At 31.8% G+C, this 25,574-nt stretch overlaps 4 protein-coding genes across 12 annotated transcripts; 1 reads left to right on the forward strand and 3 right to left on the reverse strand.

The window, feature by feature from the left end:
- Positions 1–1,894: 1,894 nt before the first annotated feature.
- bbx (bobby sox) lies at positions 1,895–8,869 on the reverse strand. 3 transcript variants are annotated; one of them, XM_031974614.2, is made up of 8 exons: positions 8,339–8,869; positions 5,921–6,121; positions 5,312–5,767; positions 5,045–5,232; positions 4,836–4,958; positions 4,644–4,751; positions 4,219–4,547; positions 1,895–3,892 (listed from the first exon to the last, which is right to left on the reverse strand). In XM_031974614.2, the coding sequence occupies exons 1-8, from the start codon at positions 8,363–8,365 to the stop codon at positions 3,804–3,806; spliced, it is 1,521 nt and encodes a 506-aa protein (XP_031830474.1). In that variant the 5' UTR covers positions 8,366–8,869; the 3' UTR covers positions 1,895–3,803. The 3 variants fall into 3 exon arrangements, with proteins under 3 accessions (XP_031830474.1, XP_031830478.1, XP_031830475.1); XM_031974618.2 differs by lacking the exon at positions 8,339–8,869 and adding an exon at positions 7,468–7,940; XM_031974615.2 differs by lacking the exon at positions 8,339–8,869 and adding an exon at positions 6,563–6,583.
- crn (pre-mRNA splicing factor crn) lies at positions 8,688–12,812 on the forward strand. 2 transcript variants are annotated; one of them, XM_031974611.2, is made up of 15 exons: positions 8,688–9,365; positions 9,444–9,646; positions 9,745–9,834; positions 9,928–10,088; positions 10,177–10,373; positions 10,454–10,755; positions 10,828–10,942; positions 11,024–11,199; positions 11,282–11,382; positions 11,442–11,553; positions 11,654–11,800; positions 11,875–11,951; positions 12,032–12,149; positions 12,246–12,506; positions 12,588–12,812. In XM_031974611.2, the coding sequence occupies exons 2-15, from the start codon at positions 9,611–9,613 to the stop codon at positions 12,741–12,743; spliced, it is 2,049 nt and encodes a 682-aa protein (XP_031830471.1). In that variant the 5' UTR covers positions 8,688–9,365; positions 9,444–9,610; the 3' UTR covers positions 12,744–12,812. The 2 variants fall into 2 exon arrangements, with proteins under 2 accessions (XP_031830471.1, XP_031830470.1); XM_031974610.2 differs by having other exon boundaries at positions 8,688–9,357.
- Positions 12,813–12,898: 86 nt separating this feature from the next.
- LOC116426113 (inositol-tetrakisphosphate 1-kinase) lies at positions 12,899–15,532 on the reverse strand. 2 transcript variants are annotated; one of them, XM_031974624.2, is made up of 6 exons: positions 15,359–15,532; positions 14,850–14,982; positions 14,592–14,690; positions 14,386–14,527; positions 14,155–14,291; positions 12,899–14,074 (listed from the first exon to the last, which is right to left on the reverse strand). In XM_031974624.2, exons 2-6 carry the CDS (start codon positions 14,970–14,972, stop codon positions 13,487–13,489), a joined length of 1,089 nt encoding a protein of 362 aa, XP_031830484.1. In that variant the 5' UTR covers positions 14,973–14,982; positions 15,359–15,532; the 3' UTR covers positions 12,899–13,486. The 2 variants fall into 2 exon arrangements, with proteins under 2 accessions (XP_031830484.1, XP_031830483.1); XM_031974623.2 differs by having other exon boundaries at positions 14,850–15,084; positions 15,359–15,528.
- Positions 15,458–24,625, reverse strand: LOC116426103 (uncharacterized). Of its 5 annotated transcripts, none has more exons than XM_031974604.2 (8): positions 24,401–24,625; positions 23,545–23,710; positions 22,431–22,704; positions 20,613–20,779; positions 16,654–20,118; positions 16,148–16,184; positions 15,901–16,071; positions 15,458–15,600 (listed from the first exon to the last, which is right to left on the reverse strand). In XM_031974604.2, the coding sequence occupies exons 3-8, from the start codon at positions 22,620–22,622 to the stop codon at positions 15,571–15,573; spliced, it is 4,062 nt and encodes a 1,353-aa protein (XP_031830464.2). In that variant the 5' UTR covers positions 22,623–22,704; positions 23,545–23,710; positions 24,401–24,625; the 3' UTR covers positions 15,458–15,570. The 5 variants fall into 5 exon arrangements, with proteins under 5 accessions (XP_031830464.2, XP_031830461.2, XP_031830462.2 ...); XM_031974601.2 differs by having other exon boundaries at positions 23,545–23,715; XM_031974602.2 differs by having other exon boundaries at positions 23,545–23,715; positions 23,814–24,625.
- Positions 24,626–25,574: the final 949 nt, after the last annotated feature.

A 25,574-nucleotide genomic window follows, 5' to 3' on the forward strand; every position in this document is an offset into this window, starting at 1 on the left:
TGTTATTGGTCGTCTGCTTTTTTCGTCTCGCGAATCGGCCAGTAACAAAGACGTACCGAAACTGAGCCGCGATAACAATCGGGACGAGTGCGATTAGTAGACGTCACCCCTTGCCCTCTAAACTGATTAGCTGTTAGAGCGGTTTCCTGATAGGAAGAGTAGTAACTAAAATCAAAATATGAGTTTATTATTACATTAATTAATTTATTATTCCATTTACAAATTTATTATTCCATTAAATAATTACGTAGCTACATTTGTTGCCGCTAAATCATATGACATACTCGTAACAAAAATGAAGTATACCGATATACTAATCCGATTCCTGTTAATAAGCCTAAAATCTTGTAATATCGTTAACGTCGAGCGCGACACCGAAATGGTACGGAGGTTTTAAAATCCCGGAAGCCCTGAACAAGAATTCCCATAAGTTGTAAGATTTGTGCGTATTTTAAATTTGCGTTTAAATATTTTTGATTCTAATTCCTATCACTTATAGCGTTGCCATATAAAACTAGTCTACGTCGATATGACAGGGTGTGACACGAAAATGGTAAGAGAGTCCTGAGACCCCTGAGAGAGTGTGACAAAATTTTACATTGTATGCTATGTCTATACTATACCCTGTCTGTGGTATGATATTCGTTTTATTATTTGAGGTATCAAATTATTTAAACATACTAGCAGGAATGAAGTATATAGCAGCTATATTATAGATAATTCGAATTGTACTAACAAGCCTAAATCTGTAATTTTTTTATAAATATATTAAATCAGTTCTTATATATTGTTTATACTTCTAACACTGATTCAATCATTCTTCAGCTGATCATTTTGCATGAGAATCAGTCTTGAATATCTGTGTCTGTTTTCTTAAAAATTCAATTGTACGGGACATCTGTACAGATGTTGAGTCTATGATTTACCACAATTTTAAGTTTGTGGTTATTTATTTAAGTAATCCCGCTTAGGAGCTCTAATTGAATGAGGGAAGAGTGAAAAGGGATGTAGTTATAATCTCTTTAAATAGCATTGACACTGATGATACTGCATTACTGAAAAAGTTGACTCATGTATGCATCACAGAACTAAGGAACATACCTATGTAGTTATATTTAGATTTGTAATTAATAAAAATGTAACGGCCATGATATATAGATATGCATTTTATAAATACCAAAACAGAATGCAATGATAGTGTCTTTTGTACATCTGTAATAATTTGACCAAGTTTTTAACTGCCGAGTATAGCTAAAATGTAACAATAATTAACAATAAAACAATATAAAAGAAAATAAAGTGCTATTAAACAGTTTGATATTAAATAAAAATTTATGCGCTTTTTAAGTTTATTATATTTTTATAATATACATTGTAAGAGAAATTGATTTGTTGTACAATACATGTATATACTATATATATACTATATATATAGTATTATTTATTAATTTTATTCGTACAGATAAAATAATATTTAACAATTTATTAATATAGATGAGGAGGAAAACAATTTCACAATATATTGTGAAATGTTTACATCATTCTTAATATTTAAAATCATATGAAAGATTAAAAAGAAATGTACACATCTAGTGTGCAAGAATATATACATCATAATATATTTTTAGAAAATGATGCAAGTACTATAAATATGCGTAGCTACTTTTATTAATAGCAAAATTTAATAAATCGGTTGTTATTAAAAATTATTTATTATCACATGTACTGCGAACGTTTGTTAAACCGAATTACTCATAAAAATGTAACAAATGATATAATTTTACATTTATATGAAAATATTTAATTTAATAAATTTATAAATACTTTTTATGTTATCTTCACTATGTTTTTGTCAGATTATTTTATGCATATCAAATTGCAAATAACTTCAAAATTACATCAAAATATTATATCTTTATTATTAATATAAATGGTATACAATATGTTACAAGTATATATACATATACATATATGTATGAAGTGTATGTATATATATATACATACATATATAATATATATGTTCGTGTAAATTATATTTTTAAAGCTAGGTACATAGATGTTTGTGCAGTAAAATTCGAAACACTTTCCCTTGATATTTTTTTCAATAATTCCACGTATTCGGACGTTGGCCATGAAGCCCCACTATAATTATGTACCGTAACCACACTTAGAAAATGTAGAAGGTATAAGTGTAAATGTCAGAAAACAGTTAGAATACCGAAATGAATCGAAAATATATTGTTGGTCATTGATTAATATCTATGTTCAAATCTCTTCAAGGCACATTTGAAATATAATCAGTATACTCATTTCCATATTACAGAGGAATTTACTAACATTAGTTGCTCCTATCGTTTTACTAATAGTGTCTGGAGTTAAACTTCAATGAACGTAAAGAGGTGAGAAAGAAAAGGAGGGAGAAAAAATCAATAGAAAAATATAAAATATTAAAAACTCCTTTAGCCAAAATCACAGACGAGTCCCTTACTTTCTCAAACAGAGCACAGAATCGCAATTTCATGGTCTTAATACTAAAATAATAGTAGTCGATATAAATATTATAAATATACATTTATATATATATATATATATGTAGTCTTATCAAATTACATGCGTACATATACACATATACTTTTCTGTTACACGAAACACTTACTAACAATAAAATTTACATTTTTTCTATACTTTCCCGTAAATTACATTATTACGTATGTCTATATGTACGCATGTACAACGTATAAATAGTGGTCTTGCGTATGTGTATAAATATATAATACATATATATTTATACATGTATATTTTTGATTATATCCTTTTTTGATATTCAGATCATGAAGGATATCTTTCATAATACTGCACCTATTTCTATGTACATAAAAAGTTTATAGAACATAATGAAAATACAGATTAAACTTATGCCGATGATAATAACAAAAATAATAACAAGTGACTTTGCAATTATTACGTGTTATCATTGCTACACATAGATATGATAAAATGCCCTGTTCATCGGCTTCATTTAAGATTCACGGCTCTATTACTGTTTCCTTTCAATTGTATTTATTCTATATTGTAGTTAAAAAAATTAGTGTGCAAGATTCGATCTTTCCAACATCATTTTATGTGGTGGATAGTGACTAATACCCTCTTATTGTTAGTGTATACTTTTTCTCTCTTCGTTCATTAATAATTTTATATATTCAAGTTATATGAGAAAATATTATTATCTGTTTCTTTTTTTTGTTGGAAGTTGCACAAATTTCCCCACGAACATCGATACACGGGCATTATTTTTTTTAAATTATATATAATGGCTATCATTCATCTGCACTGCAGGTGTTCATTAACAAGTATAGAAATGTGTGACGCAATATTTTAATAATTACACGCAACGCAAAATGAAAACTAGAATCTTCCTTCAGTATGTAATAGTAACAACATTATTCGTTAACAAACTATACATAAAAAAAGAAACTGTCTATCAGTGACCATGTTCGCAAGATATTTATGTAACATTAAAAGAAATATCTTTATATATGTTATGCTGCGAAATCATTTTGCAACGGTCACAATATTAATATTTATATTAACAGCAGTTAACGACGTGGATATTAACAGTAGTAATGTGATACAGTTTCGATCAGTTGGAAACATTATTTAAGTTTCAATAGCAATCGAAAGCAATTATTTCAATAATTCTGCTAGTAGAAAATTATATATTAAAGAAATAAACAGATATGGTTTTGGCTTTGCACAGTGCAAGTTCGCATCACAAACAACCGCTAAACATCAAAAAATATATCTTATGTATTAGTTTTGGTAAGTTTCGTTCTGTTGGCGGCAACTGTTGCGAGGCATGCCAGTGCTTCCAAATCCGGCGACGCACACCACGCTATTAATATTTATATAAATAATTAAAATTATTAAAAAATAGTTGATTAAAGACTATTTATAATGTGTAAAATATAATATTGTGGAAATGAACTAAACATATAATAAATTTTAACCTTATTAGAATTAAAATTACTTATGATCTATACAACTGTAAATATCAATAAAAATAAATAAAAATAATAAATTTATATTGTTATAATAGGCATGCAAATAATATAAAATGTTATTTATCATTTGAAGTGTCTCATATAACGTATAGAGTATTATTTTAGGCAATATGAAATTATAAAAATAAACATGATACTATTACTTATCTATACTTACATTTATTAGATTCTTCTGTTTCAATTTGTGTGGAATCACTTGTAGCGGCTGCATTACGTGTAATACTCTGTTTCCGTGCTTTCCTCTTCTTACTTCCAACAAGAAGCGCTTTCTCAACTTCCTCTGTGGTTTCACGTTCTATTTGGTTATTTGGATCGTTTGTTTGACCATTAGCGTTACTATTATTTTGCTGTTTCTTGTTATTCGAAGTTGATGTTAGTTTCTGTACTATTTTTTTCTTTTTCGTACGCTGTTGTTTCTTCTTTTCCTGAAATTCTTCTAAACTTAAGGATGGTAACGCTTCAATTTTCTTTTCTAAATTAAAATCCCTACACAAGAAAATATCACATAAAAATAATGTATATTCACCACACACATCATTTTATTGTAAAATATCTTTAAACGCACATGACAATTAAACTTACTCAGCTCTGAATCTTTTACGTGCTGTCCATGGTCCAAAGTCTAATTCTCCTTCTGTACCTTCAGTTTCCGTTTCCTCTGGCTTTGAAGCTTCAATATTTCCTTCAGCACTTTAATTAAGATTCGCATTATTTTTATTTATAAATATGTTTATATATAGAAAGTATTAAATATAATTTAAAAAATTCATTTACCTTTCTACAAGATGTTCCAATTCTCCACGGGAACTATTTCCACCTTCGCTACTCAAAGAATCTGTTTTTTCACTGACATTCGATGAAATAGAATTTCTTCGTTCATTCATTTGTCCATCCGTGCTAGCAAAAGTATTTATCAAGACAATTTATAATACGAATATTGCAGCAGTCTTTTACTTTAGATAAAAAGTTGATGAAATATTTACCTACGATTTCCAGGGTGACGTTTTCGTTTAGGTTGTTGCCCAGATACACCAATATTTTTCATTTGCTCTGCAAGGAACTTTTGATAGCGTAAACCTTTGCATGTTCTCTCACTTCTAAAATTAGTTTCTTCTGAAGGCATATTAGTTGCTATAAAATTATTTATGTCCATTTTCTCTTCTTCTGTATCCTAAAATGTCAGTAATCTCAGTAAATACAATAGCTATTTCACTTGGAAAACTATATATATAAAAAATAAAAATTCTTACATATTGGTGTTCATTATTGTTTGATTCTGAAAGTCTTCTCTTTTTCGCATCAAAAAGATCAGCTTTGCATTCTCTTTTATGATCAGGTAAAAAAGATGTATCTATATATTTCTTTTTAGGGGGTTTTGGAACTTCATTATCATTTTCAATCACAGAACCATTAATAGTCGCCTGCTCATCGATTATTTGCATTTTCTGAGGTGTAAACAGTGAACTGAGGCCACCAATTTGGGATTCATCTGCTAATTTACCTGGTTGAATTGATTGTCCGTCTCGCTTATCAGCTTTTGAATAATCGGAAGACTCATTCTCGGATTTGACATTTTCTATAGGTTGTTCATTAGAACTTGTTTCTGCCTTTTTATTTGTAGGCCTAGTACTCAAAGTACGTAGAGGAGGTGCTGGTAATTTGTACCATTTAAAATCAGGATTTGCATTCAAGAATGCATCTTTGTACTGAAAGATAATTAAACTAAAATTATTTTCTTCGAATTAGATTTTAGATGTCATGTAAGCTGTACAAAATATATTCAACTTTGAATGAAAATTTATGCAAAATTTAAATAACAGATATTTTCATGAAATTTCATTGTATAAATTATAACTTACCTCCTGTGCTAAATTTGTATATGAACGTTTTTGATCTGGTTGAAGAGTGGCCCACCATTCACCAAGAACTCTTGTGACTGCTCGATTTTCTAAATGTGGGAAACCAGACCGCACTGAACCACGATGTCGTTTACAAAAAATAAGAAATGCATTCATAGGTCTCCTTGCATGGTGGGCTGGTTCTCTTATCTCTCGTGGTTCCTAATTTTTAATTTAATTTTATTATATGTTAGTAGAAAAATTAAACAATAAAAATATTTAAGAATTGAACAATAGAAGTATTTAAATTAAATAATAAAAAATATAATTTTTGTGAAATCTTAAAATATCAAAACATCAATAAATATGAATAATATTATTGTTTATCTAAAACTGATATACATATATATGTATCATCTAATTTATGTGTATTATTTTATTGTGTATGAAAAATGATTTCAAATTAAATAATAACACATAAAATATGTATTTGTAATCTTTATATCACAACAATATGCACTCATGTTATAGCAGTTGTGAAGCCTTAAAATCACATACCTTGGCAGTCTCTAAGGTCACATATGCTTACATGAATGTTCAATATGTAATGATAATCCATTAAAACCTATTACTTATATCAGATACGATTTAAAAAAAACTTACTGCAGTGAACTAATGTTATCAATAACTATATACACTTGCTTAGAAGCTACACTAGAATCTTTTATCAATTTTTTTATTTCATTCATATTGTCATGACAAAGGATTTTATCAATTATGACTAAGTTAATATTTTTAATAATATATTATTATTTGTTTTTTGAAATTTTATTTCTTTGAATACATTAAAATAAAAAAAACATATGTGCACACATTTTACTGTTATTTATGAAATGTATTAATTTGATGAAAATAAATAATCTACCACACAACTTCTTTGCTAATCAGTGTTACAATGGGCGTAATAAAACGATATAAGTTTTTTAAATATCTATCGGTCTAACTGTCGTTCTATTCACCTCCATGCTTTAATTAAATGTTATTCAAGTAATCGAGAAATGTAAACGTGAATCAACGCACGAACATGACGACGATCGCTATACATATGTAATTTTCATATACATACACACATAACGACAAAATAAAAGAACAATATTAGTTTCGGTCGAAGAACGGACTTTTCGTTGTACATTCTTATCATTCAATATTTTTACCTTCCTGATAAGTGAACTTTATTGCGAAATACAAAGTGTAGAAAATGCATTAATTTATATTCCGTGCAGTATTATGAAATCAAATGTAAATTGCAGCATCATCTACAAATTGACGGAGAAATAATGGTATTTAAATATACTGTGACGTTCTACAAGAACGCAGAAATGATTTTTCCAGAAAAAAAGGAAACTATTTCTACGATAAATTCGTCGAAAATCATGTCTATTTATGGTACAACGAGAAGGACGATTTACAAACGCTCGATTTGGTAAAATTCAATGTCAAAAGAATGCTGCACTCCCAGTATTCTCAAAATACGTATCGTACGATACCAATCGTCAACGACACGATACCAATTAAAAATTAGTACGAGCAACTTGCTCGATCTCGTCGAAGGAAAAAAGGCACACACAGATATCTGTCGTCACAGAAGGCATATGTTAATTTTCGTGTTGTGTCTAATTAGTTCGAGCGCACAAAGTCCAAATTATTTTAAATATCCGTTGGATTTTTTTTTGTAGATCTCAATTTATTTCACGAACAAAACGATCGCATTAGAAATCAACGGGGAAAAATGATGGAGGAAGCATTATCAAAATTGTTAGAGGGTACATCGTCTGTCATACGTCGCAGCTTTCGTTAAAGCTATTGTACGTTGACTGGCTAGATCGCACGATCGCTCCTCGAATTTCGTACAAACTTTCAATAATTTTGACAAAAGTTATTGAACATTTTGCGCGAAGCGAACGTCAAGGGGAATCATGCATCGCATATTTTTTGCAGGATTTTATGACACCTTCCCGAACGTCTACTGACAGCTGCTTGTACGAATGTAAATACTGCACACAGCAATCTATATGTCTCCCTATGCATCGATGATCTGACAAATATTTGAATGAAGTGGCACGTCTCTTTAAAAAATTTCTGTCTGCGCGAGACTCGAGTAATTTTTCGTATGGTTCATTCTTTGGCCCCTATTACTGTCAAATATTTATCAACGTAGAACTGAAGCCTGGACGTCGTTGTTTCTTTTAGTATGACTAGTCTCAAGATATTGCACGAATCCCGTTTTTTCACTAAAAATCGTCACGAACGAATCACGCGTTCAATTGTTCCGACGAAAAAACTTGCTTCCCGACGATACAACGGATCCAACGTTTAACGGAACGTATCGAACAGTTCTTCAGAATTCGAGAAAAATACAATGTATTTCTCCCTACTCACCTTGCGTTGTTGCTCGTTGGCAGCCATTTCTGATTTCACTTGACAATTCACTCAGCGGCGCATAATAAAGATAAAGCTTCGGCACTGACTGCCCTCTCTTTTCCACTATGTTTCGCTTTCTTTCTCTGGCTCTTTTCTGTGCACGAATTAACCTCTCCTTCTTACTTGCTATTTCTATCTTTCTCTTGCTTCGATGCGTTCATACACAGTTGCTTCGTACGGCCCACGTGAAAGAAAATTTTTACATAACTTGTCGCAATCTTTTTATTTACTGTCCTTCGGTCACTAATTTTAAGGCAACTTCAGGATACATTACATTTAAGTCACTCGAGCGATGTTATTCCGACAATTTTCTGTTTGCAACTAAACATTCCCTGTGCAAACGTCACGAATCTACAAACGTCACTATCAAACCAGTCACGCGCCTGTTTTCACTCTAACGAGATTCACTTCTGTCGACCAACGAATTTCGTGTCTCCTTGGTCTCATATTCATTTCAAACCTTCTTCATCAGCTTTGAACTCTGTTCATCTGATATGAATTCACATTTATAATAGAAAGACAATAAATTTATGTACTGTACATTTTCAGCATTGTGCGCAACTCGTTCAAAAAAATATAAGATTCGCGCGTGTAACGATATTACAACGCCAGCAATCCTGCTGTGTAAAAGTCACTGAAGAGAATTTCATACGAACGAATTTATTATTCTTCACATTTGAAGAAAACATAATTTGGAATTATAATAATATTTTCGATTGAAAAAGTGAAGTGTAGTGGATAATATGCGATCATAAGTCATTAAGTTTTATGTATAAATCACGCAGCAGTTTCAAAGTGATTTTCTGAACAATGGTGGTAAGATTGCATGGAATCTATAATAAAACACATTGAAAATGCAGTTGCCAATGAAATACAATGAGTAATTGTCGTGAAGTAACTATAAGGAACTAAATATTGTGTTATAAACGGTATATAGGTTAGAGTAACCTAACCTGTCTACTTCTGTTTATTGTTAGGTAAAATTGTATGCTAACATTATAAAGGATTTATTTATATATAGCATAAAATAATGATAATAAACAATTATTGTGATTATTTTCAGATAGTGGTAATTTATTAAAACCACCAATTACTGCACAGTAGAACATGCTGAAATTTATAATACAGAAAATTTACAAACAACAGTGTTTCAGTTAAATAATTTAATTTATTTATTGTATTCTTTGTGTCACCTTACATATTTGAAGAAGTTTAATTAACATATACATCATGGAGAAATCTCAGAAAATGCCAAAAGTTGCGAAGGTATTTATGTTTTCCATTTTAACTATGTATAGAAAGCATGTATCTCATTGTATGAAAACAAATTATTTTGTGACTTAAAATTATTAATATTCTTATAGGTTAAGAATAAAGCACCTGCTGAAATTCAAATAACAGCAGAGCAGCTTTTGAGAGAGGCTAAAGAAAGAGATCTTGAGATTTTACCTCCGGTAAGAATGTTAAAACATAGTAATGAAAAATACATTACAAAGTTATTCATAATATTTGTAATTATAATATTTGACTATATTATTTGTTCACAGCCACCGAAACAAAAAATTTCTGATCCTCATGAATTAGCTGATTATCAACATCGGAAACGTAAAGCTTTTGAAGATAACATTCGCAAGAATCGTATGGTAATTTCAAATTGGATAAAATATGCTCAGTGGGAAGAAAGTCAAAAACAAATACAAAGAGCAAGGTATGATTTTTAATTGATTTTTATATTCAAGTAGAAACTTGTGATAAGCATTATGTGCCTTATAACAAAATATACATTTAAATTTTAGATCAATATATGAGCGAGCATTGGATGTTGATCATAGAAATATTACATTATGGCTGAAATATACAGAAATGGAAATGAGAAACCGTCAAGTGAATCATGCCAGAAATTTATGGGACCGTGCAGTTACTATATTGCCTAGAGCAAATCAATTTTGGTATAAATATACTTATATGGAAGAAATGTTAGAAAATATTGCTGGTAAAATTTTAATTTCGATTCATACTTTAAAGTAACATACTAGTAATAACTTATTAACAATGAGAACAAAATTTGTTTAGGAGCACGTCAAGTATTTGAAAGATGGATGGAATGGGAACCAGATGAGCAAGCTTGGCAAACGTACATTAAATTTGAATTGAGGTATAAAGAAATACAAAGAGCTAGACAGATTTATGAAACATTTGTAATGGTTCACCCTGATGTTAAACACTGGATAAAATATGCACGATTTGAGGAATCCCATGGATTTATAAACGGAGCTCGTAGTGTTTATGAAAGGGCTATTAACTTCTATGGGGATGAAAGTTTAGATGAAAAATTGTTTATTGCGTTTGCAAAATTTGAAGAAGGCCAAAGAGAGGTAAATATATATAAAATAAAATAATTTTATCTCTCTTGATACATTAGTTATTTTAAAAATATTCTGTTATAGCATGATCGGGCTAGGGTCATTTATAAATATGCGTTGGATCATATTCCGAAAGAGAAAACACAAGAAATTTATAAGGCATATACCATACATGAAAAGAAATATGGAGATCGTTCAGGTATGATGTTTTGTCACATTAATAAAATTTTGTAAACAATATTTAAGATATTGAATAACTTTCTTGTTCTACTATTTATAGGCATTGAGGATGTAATAGTAAGCAAAAGAAAATATCAATATGAACAAGAAGTAAAAGAAAATCCTTCCAATTACGATGCTTGGTTCGATTATTTGAGATTAGTAGAATCTGAAGGAAATGTAGATGTAATCCGAGAAACTTACGAACGTGCCATAGCTAATGTACCTCCAACTAAAGTAAGACATAAAATGTTACGTGATTTTTATATTTCATATTATTATGGATGACATAGGTTTAATATATTCTTGAATCATACAGGAAAAACAGTTCTGGAGAAGATATATCTATCTTTGGATAAATTATGCTCTTTTTGAAGAACTCGATACTGAGGACATAGAAAGATGCAGACAGGTTTATAGGTAATTGATATAGTTCTTTTAAAATGATGACAGTCATTTATACTCTAATGATTTTTCAGGGCATGCTTAGAGCTGATTCCACATAAACACTTCACTTTTTCTAAAATTTGGTTGCTTTATGCATATTTTGAAATAAGACAAAAAAATTTACCAGCTGCAAGGAAAACATTGGTACATATTTAATTAAAAAATTAACTCTGTGCATAGTATTTCATTTTATACAATTAATACGATTGAATACAGTATACAAATTTTTTTTTAATTATTCTAGGGTATGGCACTAGGTGTTTGTCCTAGAGATAAATTGTATCGTGGATATATCGATTTGGAAATTCAATTAAGAGAATTTGATAGGTGTAGGATTTTGTATGAAAAGTTCCTCGAATTTGGTCCGGAAAACTGTACCACATGGATGAAAGTATGTAATGCTAAACTATTTATTTCTAAGACAATGCTTTAAATTATAAATTATACGCCAAATTTTGTTTACAGTTTGCAGAATTGGAGACACTTCTAGGCGATGTGGAACGTGCACGAGCCATTTATGAATTAGCTATATCACAACCAAGGTAACGTGTTTAAAAATAGCTAGCTAGTGTTCAAATTATAGCTTCCGTTATATTTACACATTCTTATTTTCAATATATAGATTGGATATGCCAGAACTTTTATGGAAGTCCTATATTGATTTTGAAATAGCACAAGACGAAACAGAAAACGCGAGACAATTATTCGAAAGATTACTAGAACGGACGCTTCACGTTAAAGTGAGTGATACACAATTCTGTCATAATGCTCAAATTTAAATTTTGTAACTGTGTAATATTTTTCCATTTCATCGTCTAATGTGACATATTGTTTAGGTTTGGATTGCATATGCTAAATTTGAATTAGCGAATTCATCAGCAGAAGATGATGTAGATAATGTTGTTCTGGCAAGAAGAATTTTTGAACGTGGAAACGACGCTCTTAGATCAAACGGAGACAAAGAAAGTAGAGCATTACTTTTGGAAGCATGGAGAGATTTTGAAAATGAGAAAGGAGATGATGAAACTCGTGGTAAAATTATGGAGAAAATGCCCCGAAGAATTAAACGTAGACGACGTATTGTGGGAGAAGACGGGGTAAATAAATTTACAATTTTTTTACTACATTTTTCAAATGAAGAAACTAACCGACTAACTGATATTTCTTTTCATTTGTAGAGTGACGATGGATGGGAAGAAGTGTTCGACTTCGTTTTTCCAGAAGACGAGTCTCAGAGGCCTAATCTTAAATTCCTGGCATCTGCTAAGGCCTGGATGAAGCAAAAAGAAATCAGTGAAAGCATGAGTACTTCTCATTCAGAAACCAACAGTTAGAACTTAACTGTACATTTTAGTGTAAAAATTATGTAATACGCCTGTAAATAAATTCATATTTTCTTTTTATATGAATAAATGAACACACCTTAAACTTTAAAAAAAAATTTATATTTAGAAAACTTCATAGTACGACCAGCATTTATGACACTGTATTTGTTGTTTTGTTATACATAATATTTGTACTTGGAACTTTTACATATCAGTAATGAAACGAATCACCTGCAATACATTTCAAATAAAAATTGGTTAAGTAAAATATAAACTGTTATAATGTTCAACAGTTTTCTTACTATGTATTTTCTTTTTATGTTTCGTTGCTATCAATGCAAATTTAATCTTCAAATGTTAATTCTGGAAGTTTCTGTTCATCATTGTAAACACACTATATAAGTTGAAAGTACTTTTTTCGATAGTTTGCGCTATATGTATTTATGACTACACAAATTAATTTATTTAAGAGATTCAATGTGAACAATGAACGAATTACTTTTCTTTTGAAAACTGTACAAGGAAGTAAAAAAATAAATGAAAAATCTACAAGAGAAATAAATATTTTTGACTACGAAATGAGATCTGATGCAACAATTCAAAATGCCGTCTTTGAATATATGAACAAATCGTGTTTTACTGTAAAAAATTGTTTTCAAATAATACTTCTTTGTACTTGTTACAATGTAGCGAACTGGGATATCAATTTGATAGTTATCCGTTCCTCTTAATTTACCTGTTGTCTGTTATAATTATTTAGCTGTTTTTGTAGAATACTTTTTTTTTTCGTCACTTTCGAAACCAGAATCTAAATCATCGCTTAAACACTTTTTTAAAGAGTAGCTTTTAGAATTTTGTTGTGCATCTGTTTGTTCATCTAACAATTGTCTAATACATCCTATCAACTGCTCAAAGAAGTTTGGATAACCGACATATCCAGGGAATACGTTTGCATCTATAATTGCATATCTTCCAGTATGATTTTCAATAACAACATCAACGCCAATCAAAAGGAGTCCAAAAAGTTCTCCAATTTTTTTTACGATCTTTTCGAACGTCTCTTGTTTTGGTTTTACCGTTAATGGAATGTTTTCTTCCGACAAAATCGACCATTTGGATTTAGAACCACTCTTAAATATATTAAGTGAGTTGAAAAATATTGTGTTCAACGAAGTACAGTCTTCTTCATAAAAATTCTTGAAACTGGGTCTCTCATCTACATGAAAGTGTTCATGGACTATGTATATTTTGTAAACAATAGCATTGTGGTTGATGAACTCTTGTGCCACACAAGGTGGTTGACAATCGTTCAAACCCTCCTCATTGAAAATTACCATCATCTGAAAATAAAAATTGATTGTAAATATTTTGTATAACCAAAATATTTCTACAGGAAGAACTTTACTTGTTTTATACTCACTTTATGCGCATCGCTAGAACCCTGAGCGATAAGTGGTTTGCAGATTACTGGAAACTTAATATTTGCCCTTTTCAACAATGATATATTCTCAACAGTATTTTTACTTTTAATTTCTACAAACTTTGGAGTAAATATATCTAGGAAGTAAAAGCACAAAATTAGTTGTAAGCACAATATAAAATTTAATTAATGAGTCTTCCATTCATTAATGAAAAATGATTTTAAATTTACCATTGAATTGTACATGCTCTTGTATAAGTTCATAATATTTATAACGATTTATTAAAATCTTAATATTGTCCAAAGGGTCAATAACTATTATTTTGGGATGCTGACAGAAGTATTCTTCAATTTTTGAAATAATTGCTTTGGCCTATAACAGAAAGAAATTGTTACAACAGTTCTAACTAGAAGAAGTACAAAGAATTTTATCATACATTTTGATCACCATTTTCTGCATGCGCTAGTTTATGTGTCAGTTTATGTATAAAAACATGAAATGGTCCCTGAGATTCAAGATCAGAGTTCACATCAATCTGAAATCAATACACCAGTTTCAAAATTCATCATTAGGTAAATGCAAGTTAATATTTTATAGAACTAAGTACAGACATGAATACATAACCTTATACGATACAGTGATTTATAGATCATGATTGCTTAATAGTAATAAAATATCTGTAAATAATATTTACCATTTTTAACTGAAACCCTTCGGATTCACAGAGATTATAAAAATGATTCCAATTAAACTTCTGCCGCTTTTTCTCGGACAGCCAATAACCAATGACATACTTGTCGCACATTTTCTTTTCCATTTACTGTTCCCTTATGTCGAATAAGTATTTATCCATTAAAGCGTATACAATACATTATTTCAACAGTCACCTTATATGAATTATATGAATGCTGTTTTCTACGAGACACTTCCTATAAGTAATATCATATTTTCGTCGAAATGTAAGGTTATGTTTGTGACATTTTATAAAAAAACCATCTGTCACAGTACTATTACGTTCTTCTAATCCTTAAATATTTTATGTTCGATACTTAGAAGAAGATATTCATTCTTTTATATTAAAACTCGAAGCACAAACACTATTCGTATGACTTTCGTCAGTGCATGCGATAAACGATCATAGGTTAGCAAGATAACAGTGATGGTCACATTCTATAGTGTTATTATTTTTACTTTTATACATACTTTCATCATTTGCCGGTACATGATATATAATTGCTTCAAATCAAAATTTTATTTACAATGTATTAATACAGTTATTAGTCACGTCTTACTGCTTACTTGGAAGCACGAGTAATATGGAATACGTCACTGTCGTTGCATCTTCAATTGCAATACACATATAAAAACAGGCAGGATGCCTGTCAGTCAGCGCACTTTTCGTCAAAGCAGCAACTCTAAATTTCCCCCAAACTTTGTACCAATGACTGAAAAAAATATAGCAACATAGTAATCATATAAAGTCACTACAATTTAAAAAAATATCTCACTGATTCCGAATTTATTTGAAAAGATAAGAGTTAGCTAGAAATCTCTTTATCTACAAAGTAAATGTCTTATCATGGTTCCAGGAAAATGTAATTTTATTACTTTTGGTGCAAGATTATCAGATCTGTGATACATATTGCTATAAATGTACTTAAATACTATAATTTGTCCCAATGGTAATTAAAGTTATAATGAATAAAAAAATTACACGATATTTATAACCTTTAGATTGTACTCACTTTCGAAGACTCATTCCATAAAGTCAACATTTCTTTCGTGACAAAAATTGTAATATCGTCGTCACGTTCGTCTGCATTTAACGTTTTAACTTCACCTAGAGAATAAGAACCGGAACTTTGTAAAAAGAATTCTCCTTCAGAGCGGGAAGTATCCGGCGATGATATTTCAACCTGAAATTGCGAAGTGTAATTAAAAAAGAACTTTTTACATAGAAATTAGAATATATACTACTTTATATAATCTTACTTTATTCGAATTTGTTGCAAGCTTATTTTCGGATGACCTACAATAAAAAAGAGCATTTAGAATTATATAATAAACATATAAAAAAAATGTCAATTGCGGTACAGAATAAAATGACAAATTTCAAATTAAACTTTATACAGATGCGTATTAACATATAAAATATGGTTCAACTGAAAATACTCTATGCCATTTAATTGTTTAAAATAATTATTGTAAATTAACAAAATTATTCTATGACAATACCATTTTTCAATAAACTTTCTGACACGACAATTAATATTCTTTAATAATACAATGTTTTCACCGCTATTATAAAAAATATATGACAAAGAAAGAAAGTAATATAGCTATAATTAATATGAAAGGCAAGATTTAAATATGATTGCGCAATGTTATGAAACCTGCCTTTATAAAAAGGGTTGCTAATTCTAAATCTAACTAACGTATTCAAGTTCATGCAAATAACATAGAAACAGAAAACATTCAAGAACAGTGAATTATCCTACCTAAGATCCTGCTGGACCAAATTTGAATAATTTGTACCGGCTGTAGAATTTAAGAGTTGTGCATGCATTTCGCCATACAGGTCCGACAAAATCTTTTCTTTTGTAAATGTATTATAATATGGTCCCTTTTGACTCGATATTTCTGTTGGAATACCGTTAAATGCTTTATTCATTGAGTCAAAATCAACTTGTTCATTTTCATTAGTTCCGTGAACCGATTCCATCATGCTCGATGCTTTCGGCTCGTTTCTTGGAGAAGACCGTAGAGATGCGCAATCTCGCAGAGAATCGGAAGATGAATTCCTTTGGACATTGTCATCAGATTTTACAGAATTTTTCATTCTGTTTTGGTTCAAACACGGTTCAAGGGATTTCTCATTTTCAACTTTGGAACTCAGTTTATCCGCTACTGAGAAATGTTCGTTCGAACAACCTTTTGGCCCTATACTTTCTGCTCCGTCATTTTTTACAGACGATCTATCCACAGCTTTTGAACTTGTACGCTCATTCGTATTTACTGAAACGTTACTTTGGCTCTTTTCTTCGATTCTATCCTCTTTGTTTTTCGTTTTTTCGTCGACAATGCTTGAAACGTTCTTCGCGGAAGCAACACTTCCAGCACTATATCCTTTCTGCTTCAAATTCTCACTGTCTTCTACAGTGTTCTTCACGCTTCTATTCGAATCCGTATTTCTATTCTCTGTGCCCGAAAGTTCTTTTAACGACACACTGTTAGAATTAACTTTACCCAATTCGTCAATCGAGTTCTTGGAGTGTGACATAGTTCCTTCAGCGTTGGAATTTCGACTTGCAGACTTGTCGACGAGATCAATCTTAATATTTTCACTAGTGAATTCATTGGTAGTATTTTTGTCAGCTATTTTCTCATTGTTTTCAATCGTTTCCACGTTATCAGCTTGAAACCCTGTTCTCAAGTTCTCCTTCTCAGACTCATTGGGAGACGTCACGCGCGTGGTTTCTATCTCGTGAATGTTCGACTCGACATTGTTCACCGACACATTCTCCGAAATTAGCAATTCCAGGTTCTGCGGAGAGCTGGTTGCATCTTTTTGTAAATGTTCTAGCAAACTTTTCATCAATACAGGTATGATTTCGTTGACGTTGAACGCATTCTTGATTTTATCTTCGATGTTCTTGGTCTCCTCTTTGAGTACACGATCAATCAAATGCTCAGTGATCTTCGTTGCGTCTGTCAATCCCGGAAATCCTTGCCGGAAAATATCGGAGAACGCTACGTCGGCTGGTGGATAATCGAAATTACCCTTTTCTTTCCTTCCGACGTCTTGCTCGGACGCCATATTGGATCGCAGACTCGCAGCCTCTTCAGCGACGCTGTCAATCAAGATTTCCGAAGCTTCTTCCACTTTCTTTTCGCTGACACTCCGCGCATCTGTTTTCAAAGACGAACGATTAGTGGAAGAAGTCGAGCTTGAACTTTCATCATTAACTAGAAAGACACTTGAATTCCAGAGACGGGGCGCTTTAGAAGTATTTGACTCTTTTCCATGGATATGTTTTACAATTTCGCCGTAGCTCGTTCCGCTTAATTCCGTTTCTTCGTCCAATAACGTCCTCGAATCAAATCGCGTTGCAACTTTCAAATCAATTTGCGATGGATCTTTAAACGAGCTTTTTGGCAGGACAGGTTTATATCTAGAATTATTACCATGTTTATTGTTTCCAGTCGCTTTCAGTGGCGTGGACTTTTTGCTTTTAACTCGACTCATCGTTACACAGGATCGATGTTCTTTATTTGTATGTTCGTGCTTCACAGCCATGTGATCTTTGACTAAGTCTTTGTTCCTCCTTTCTGTGTTCTGTTTAGGTTGTAAATAATAGGAGGGATTCTTCTTTGGCATCTCGACCTTTCTTCGGTTGAACTGCACGGAAGCTAGAGATTCGCTGCTTTCAGCGGTTACGTCGTGTTGCAGAAATTCCTCGAGTTCCGGCCTAGATAGATATTCGTCGATCGTTCTCGATGATTTTGAAACATCGTCGATTATCTTGCTGTAAGCTTGCAACACGTTATCCAAGTTGTCGAAGGACGGATAGTACAATTCATCCGAAACAACTGAATCTCCCGAACTCGTACCGGATGAATCAGCACTAGAGGATGCAAGAACACTGGTGTCTTCGACATTTTTCTCATTCCGATCGCAATATTTGTGAAGAAGATTAGCGAAACGTTGGTCGACGAGTTTAAAATGTTCCTCTTCACGATTCTCCGCATCAGAAATTTTCTTTTTCTTCTTCTTGAGTTCTTTTTCATCCCGTTTACGCAATGCCAAGGTATCTTTGTGTACTGTAATTGCTTTTGAAGTCGGTGTACTTTGGTATCCATCAAAATTTTCCTTCAAAACGATTTCATCTTCTTCCGATTCAATAAACTCCGGCATTTCTACGTCTTGTATCGAAGTTGAACTTTTTTCTTTATCGTTTCTTTTGGTATCTTCTTCATCCAATTGTTCAACCCTTTCTAAGACTTCTTCGTTAAACCGTACCTGTTTCTGCTCACCTTTGCCACTGATAGTAGCCTTCGTTGCTCTATCATTCATCTTTCGTTCGACCATTTCAATTTCCACTTGCACCTCTCGATCCTCTACTTTTCGATAGTCAGGACCCACAGCGACATCCTCTACAGCTACCGATTTTACATGTTCCTCGTTTCGATCAGCAACTGCTACCCTCTCTGGTACCTCATCCAACTTTTCCACATTTTCTGCACCCTCTTCGTTGTTGCCTGACCAAGTTCTACTAGATCCTTCCGAAACTTCCGATTTTTCTTTCGAAACTGAACTACGCGCCGACTCGACGCTGTTTTCTGTATCCTTGCTCGCTTTTGCACTCTTCTTCTTTTGCTTTTCACTCGATTTTCTGTTGCTTGTAGCTTCGTTAAGCTCTTCCGATATTTTCGCAAATTTCTCTTTGCGAATCGGTGCCTGACTTCTGTTCCAAGGATTATGGGATGCTACGTAGGTTCCAATGTTGGCGTTTTCTTGATAAAAAGATGCGTCGGGGGGTATATGAATACTTTCTAAATTTTGTGCCGTTAGTTCCCTCTCGATGTTCACTGGCGGACAAGACTGCACGGAAAAAGTGTTCATCTTCGTGTTTCTCTCGAGATTCGGTATTTCGTTAGGCTCCTTCGATCCCTCTTTGTTTTGCGCACTCCCGCTTGGAATTCCTAGATCCTGGATTCCGAACGGTCCGCGCTTCGGGAATTCCTTGTAGCGTTCTTCGAAGGTTTTGAATTTCGGCGCAGAGAAGTCGGTGATTTTCTTCGGCTTAAACGGAACGCTTCCCTCGTCCGATATCTCTTCGTTTTTCTGAACCGCGTGATTCACGTCGATCCAACCGTTCGCTTCTTGGAATTTGTAAGCCACACGTTCACGAACGTACAACAGTTGATCGTTTTCGTCGTCTAAGGATATTTCGTCCGGATACCTAGAAAATATGTAATATTATTTCAATTTCTTAATGTGCTCAAAATTTACATATATTTATTACTGTATATTAACAAAAAGTGTATTAATTTTCGTCGCGTGTAGTATTCATTTCGAGAAAATTAAAAACTGCTTATGTTCTGATAATTGAATGGCTCAGAATAATAGTGGTCTAATTAATATTTTTGAATTCTTATTTATTAACTAAATATTATTATTACTATTATTAATATTAACAAATTAATATTGTTATCCACTAAATACTATTAATATTTAATAATAGTATTAATCATCATTAATAACATTGAAGTATTGGTATTTAACTAATCCAAGAATATTTCACAGAAACTTTGTTTCCCTGAGAACTTACAAATTGGAATTGGTCTACTATTTATCTGAGTCACTCAATCATCGAAAGGTGTTGTATTCATAATACATTTTGTCGCGATGAAAAAGAGAAGTATTTGTAGGTGTATACTTAAAAATAGAACTCACGCGTTCATGGGTCTTCGTAAACCAGTACAGTCGGTGGCCATGTTAATTGCTTTGATTTGGATTTCCGCATCTTTGACCAATCTGTCCACGTCTTCGAGAGCTGCCGATGTTTCCGGACTAAGGACTGGAGAAATCGGAAGTGTAACCGTGGATCTTTTAGTATCAAGCTATAAAGAAAGTAACAAATTGTTAATGATATACAGATCTTTATATAAGAGAAAATTTTTATCAATTTGTTTCAACGAACAAAATTATATAGGAAGAATTCTATACTAAAGTTTTGATTTATACATTTACATTTCATTTTTAATGCATCAATGTAACGTGTTACACGTTCGTTACCAGCGTCACATATTTGTGACGGGCATAATCTCATATTTTACATAAAGCAAATGAAATTAATTTTATAGATATTGTTATTTAAAGTTATAAGCTACGGCATTATATTTAGGAACTCAATAACTCGTCCCAGTTTCATTCTTTTCGATATTTTTTTTAGAAGATTCATTGGATTGAATAAAATATTACAATTGAGGAGACCGTCACCGAAATAAGCGCTGCTAACGAACGTGTTAATGAAAAATTTTAAGTGTATAACAAACAGAGATGAATGACTATATAATAACTAAATTATTCAGAAAAAGTGAAATTGAAATATTCATGTAAACCGTTCCCCTTTATAGACATAGTCTATAATAAATTTGGAACTTTTAAGAGACTTTTAAATATTTTGAAAGATTTAAGATACTTCCTTGCAGAGTGAAACAGTGTTGAATATACTCAGGAGAAAAAGCTTCGGAACATTTCATGATAGATTTCGAAGTTTAAAGTGCACAAGAAATACGATTGGAGAGGAGGTCTCGTAAAAAGATTCATAAATTTTTACGAAAGTAACGTGTCTTATTCTGTTTTAACTTCATTCGTAAACTTACGTATATTTTATACACCTCGAATCATCGTTTCCCATGTTCACATAGTAATCATCATTTAAAATATTTACAGAATAATGATAATTTAAACTGAAAATTTTAAACTGAAAAAGCATCGAAGGAAACTATAAACAACGATGGAAATCCAGTGTTCCAACAACGAAATGCACAACAATCTACAACATTATTCCAGATTTTTTCCCATAAATAATCTTAACTATTGAACAACAGTTATTAAATAAACTGCGAATTAACACAAGCTTCAGTATCAATGGATTGATTTAAGAAGATGGTAATTCGAAAAAAACGTCATTTCTCTGTTAATGGTTTCTTTAATAAATTAAACAATGACGAGTGAGACTCGTGATGAAGATTTCTAAACTAATTTAACAACAATCAATATTATTCGTTGCCCACAAATCAAAGCAAACAACTATTTTGCTATTATCAATGTATTATCTTCAAATGAAATTTCCACTTGAAGTAGATTAGACAATTTTGTTGCACTTCTTTCAAATTGTCGATAGTGAACTTATAAATTACGCTTACTTAGTAGAGAAAATAAATAGTACGTCGAGGGTTAACACGTTGACTGTCATGGTGGTCACTGAACCTTCCAAATTGCTTGAAAACAATTACAATAAGAAAATTGATATTTAATCAAAATATTTAGTAACATTAATAATTATTTCTAATAATATTTTCTTCTATTATAAAGGAATTAATTTTACTATAACAAAACGCTTGAAATTCTCGTGGCAGTCAACGTGTTAATTTGAAAACAGATAGAGACCGTAGAACATCATTGAAATATTCACTTCATCGCGTCTTTGTACATTTCCACACGCTGTGAATGCATTAATGCTGCAGCGTTTCAATTATAAAATACCTGGTCATCATTGATAGGATTTGCAGGTGTGAACGGTGCTTTCCTTCCGCTTCTGATGGTGTCCGCCTTGGAAACGGAAGTTCTCGATGTCACGAGCTTAACCCGGCTCCTGTCAGACTGAATCTCGTTTCTGTGTCGCACGGTCGGCTCGCGAATTTTGCAATAACAATCGCACGAGGACTGCGAATGCATTTTTAAGTGACAAGTTAGAGACGGGCGAACGTCAATGGGGTCTTTCCGTAAATCCAAGTACTCCAAAGCGTCGTGCTTCTTCCTACAACATAAAATATTTATATTTGTCAGTAAAAGAAATGAAAATTTTTAATTACATCTAACATAATTAAATTACGCACATATATACTTAGTCCGTCTTATATAATAAACATTTTTTTACTAAGTTTTTAACGATTGAAATTAGATAATAAGAATAATAATAATAATTTCGCCTAAAATAGAATACAGTAGTAAAGGGAAATAAGATAAATAAAGGTATGATAAGTAAATCAAAGACAAATGAAATAAATATAGTATTTATTGTTAAATCGAATTCTGAAAATTCATGTTCCAAAAAGAATTTATTTCTTTTCATGATTTCAAAATCAGCCGTTGGTTTGCAAAATGAATATTCTGCGATTTGAAGAGCACGATTATTATCTTACGGAATAATTGTCTACCAACAGATTACAGCTCCTATGAATATTTCTTTAGAAAAATGTTAATACTTTTATTACACAGAATTAATGAAACTTAATTAAATCTGTCTAAGCTTCCTTTGTTACGTTCTGTAGCGTTTATAAATGCGTGATGTACAATAGACAAGTAAAATAAGAAACACTCAACTTTTCTTATTAACAACTTATTTTACTTATATTAAAACGAATTTTTTTATTTTAGTCGTCATGAAACAGAAATTCCTCTGAATCATCCATTAATGCTTTAAATGCTAGTAAAAAATTTGATACACGTCTGTAAAAAATGTCAGACGATTTTGAGCAAGAATTATGATCGTAGAAAAAAAATGTTTGGCTCTCAAAGGATTAATGGTCGCAATAAATAACCCTGACGGTAAAGGTGTAAAAGAGAACCGAAAACGAAAGGAGAAACAAATGCGTACCAGGGAAGACAAGTTCACGAATCGATGACAATAAAGTTATGAGTTTCTTTCGAGGCGGGGTGGTTGCCCTCGGGCTTCCACCTCTTTCACGAGCAGAAAATCAAACCATCCAGTGCATTACGTCGTCAGCCATTCCACGTTCTATCCTGGATACGCCAAGAAGCATCTATACTGTACACAGTAATATCGATCCTTAAAGGGAGCCGCTACTTCTTTCTTCCTGTTCGTCTATCGCACTCGAAAAATTGCATAATTCTGTTCCCACTTACCATTTAGTGCGTCAACATTTACTACATTCAGCAGTGCATCGAATAATACAACAATGAAGATTTTCATCGAATAATAAATTAATAAAAATAATCTGATATATTTCATCGAATAGTTGTCTCGATAATTTTTTCCCTTATATTTTGCTTTATGCCCTCACCAGATAATCGAATAAAATAAAAGCCAGAAAACGAAAGAACTTGTACTCGATAATAGACGAATAATAGATATAATAATAGAAAAAATAGAAGAATAATCGATTCATCATACTATTTCAATAAATTCGAGATTAGACAATCCAAATATAAGAATCGTCCTTACGTTTTAGCTAATGTTTCTTACAATGCATCGACAACGAGTAGCGAAAATTTCTTTCAGCAATAATTCAAATCATTTTTATTCTTCTTTGGAATACCATGTTCCAAGTTTACAAGTGCAACGCATAATCTAACACGATCTTTAATACAAACTTTTCCTCGTGCATAAAATATGTTAACCACTTTTAATGGAACTTCATGTATAATCTTGACCGGTGTCGTTGCGTGAATGTGTACGAGTTTATTAAAGACAACTTTTTATTCAGAGTTACCGTATACACTCGGTTGAAGTCTACATTTTGCAGACGGCAATTTGCACTTGTAATTCCTCTTTTTTTTTTGATCGTGTAATAAGAAGTTCACCAGGTTCGTGTTGCGGTTTACTAGCGTGCAAGATGGTGGAATGGTGTTCTACGGTATATACTAGTAGGTATAAGTAGATTGTAGCGTGAAAATCGTGGACGATGACGTCGGAGTATCTTAAACGAGCTTCCTGCTTTAATGCGCCCGGGCTCCGTGATCAATAATAATACGTCAAAGGTACGTAATTCGTGGCGTCTTTTAAAGTGGATAGTTCAGTGTACGGTGACTACCACACATGGTGAGTCACCCGACGTTTCAACCGAAACGCACCGACGATCGATCTAATTTTGCTGAACATCACCTGCGTTCACTAGATTTTTCTCGCAGCTCGCTTGCTTCTCGACACGCGAAATTTTCCACTGAAAAATGTTAAACAACCGAAGATTTCAGATAAGATTTGTTTAACACGTTGAATGCCGCACGATTTCATGGAGCAAAATACATAAAATGGAAAAAATATATCTAGCTGAATGTCATCGCATTGGGTAGCATTATTTATAATATAGAAATGTTTTCAAATAATCATTGTTTAATTGACACCCATGGCATTCAACGTGTTAAAAATGAAATTCTCTTACGTCTTTTTGAATTTTATAATGCAAAAAGAAAATGTGATATTGAGATTTATAATATTCTTTGTTTTGTTTGTGGTTTTCTTTAATAATCGAGGAAGTTTCGTTTAATAATAATGGCACTTAAATTGTTTTAAAGTGTTTGTAAGAATAATTTCTAGAAATGGAGTAATGAATATTACTACGTTTTTACACGAGACGAACGTATTTTTTTCGAAACAGTTTCATGGTGTGAGTGAGACTGTGGTACGAAGAAAAATTTATTTCATGGATTTTCGAAGTTTTTTATCGTCGAAACCCTTGTTTCAAACGATATTTTTCATGGGATTACTGATCCTTGTACCGTATCACTTGACTTGCAGACTTAGAATAAAAAATGGCACAGACGTTTAAAAATGACCACCTGAAAAAGGGAATTACTTTCGAAAAATGTAAACATAAAATCATTAAATGGATAATGAATTATTTAATTTGTGAATATAATGTGAAAAGAAATTAAGTCTTATAATAG

Source organism: Nomia melanderi, chromosome 12 (genome assembly GCF_051020985.1).
Source record: "Nomia melanderi isolate GNS246 chromosome 12, iyNomMela1, whole genome shotgun sequence".
NCBI lineage: Eukaryota > Metazoa > Arthropoda > Insecta > Hymenoptera > Halictidae > Nomia > Nomia melanderi.

What these genes read in the sequence shown, in the direction of transcription:
- bbx (XM_031974614.2), bottom strand. Translation starts at nt 8,365, where the DNA reads ATGGCTGCCAACGAGCAACAACGCAAG. An exon ending in ATACAAATTTAGCACAGGAG is followed by an intron (nt 5,768 to 5,920) that starts GTAAGTTATAAT and finishes ATTATCTTTCAG; the next exon opens with TACAAAGATGCATTCTTGAA. An exon ending in TTGGAACATCTTGTAGAAAG is followed by an intron (nt 4,752 to 4,835) that starts GTAAATGAATTT and finishes TCTTAATTAAAG; the next exon opens with TGCTGAAGGAAATATTGAAG.
- crn (XM_031974611.2), top strand. Translation starts at nt 9,611, where the DNA reads ATGGAGAAATCTCAGAAAATGCCAAAAGTTGCGAAG. An exon ending in AAACAAATACAAAGAGCAAG is followed by an intron (nt 10,089 to 10,176) that starts GTATGATTTTTA and finishes TTTAAATTTTAG; the next exon opens with ATCAATATATGAGCGAGCAT. An exon ending in CAGCTGCAAGGAAAACATTG is followed by an intron (nt 11,554 to 11,653) that starts GTACATATTTAA and finishes TAATTATTCTAG; the next exon opens with GGTATGGCACTAGGTGTTTG.
- LOC116426113 (XM_031974624.2), bottom strand. Translation starts at nt 14,972, where the DNA reads ATGGAAAAGAAAATGTGCGACAAGTATGTCATTGGTTATTGGCTGTCC. An exon ending in AAGGGTTTCAGTTAAAAATG is followed by an intron (nt 14,691 to 14,849) that starts GTAAATATTATT and finishes TATTGATTTCAG; the next exon opens with ATTGATGTGAACTCTGATCT. An exon ending in AGAGCATGTACAATTCAATG is followed by an intron (nt 14,292 to 14,385) that starts GTAAATTTAAAA and finishes TTTACTTCCTAG; the next exon opens with ATATATTTACTCCAAAGTTT.
- LOC116426103 (XM_031974604.2), bottom strand. Translation starts at nt 22,622, where the DNA reads ATGCATTCGCAGTCCTCGTGCGATTGTTATTGCAAAATTCGCGAGCCG. An exon ending in ATCCTATCAATGATGACCAG is followed by an intron (nt 20,780 to 22,430) that starts GTATTTTATAAT and finishes CTTTCTTTATAG; the next exon opens with CTTGATACTAAAAGATCCAC. An exon ending in TTGGTCCAGCAGGATCTTAG is followed by an intron (nt 16,185 to 16,653) that starts GTAGGATAATTC and finishes TTTTTATTGTAG; the next exon opens with GTCATCCGAAAATAAGCTTG.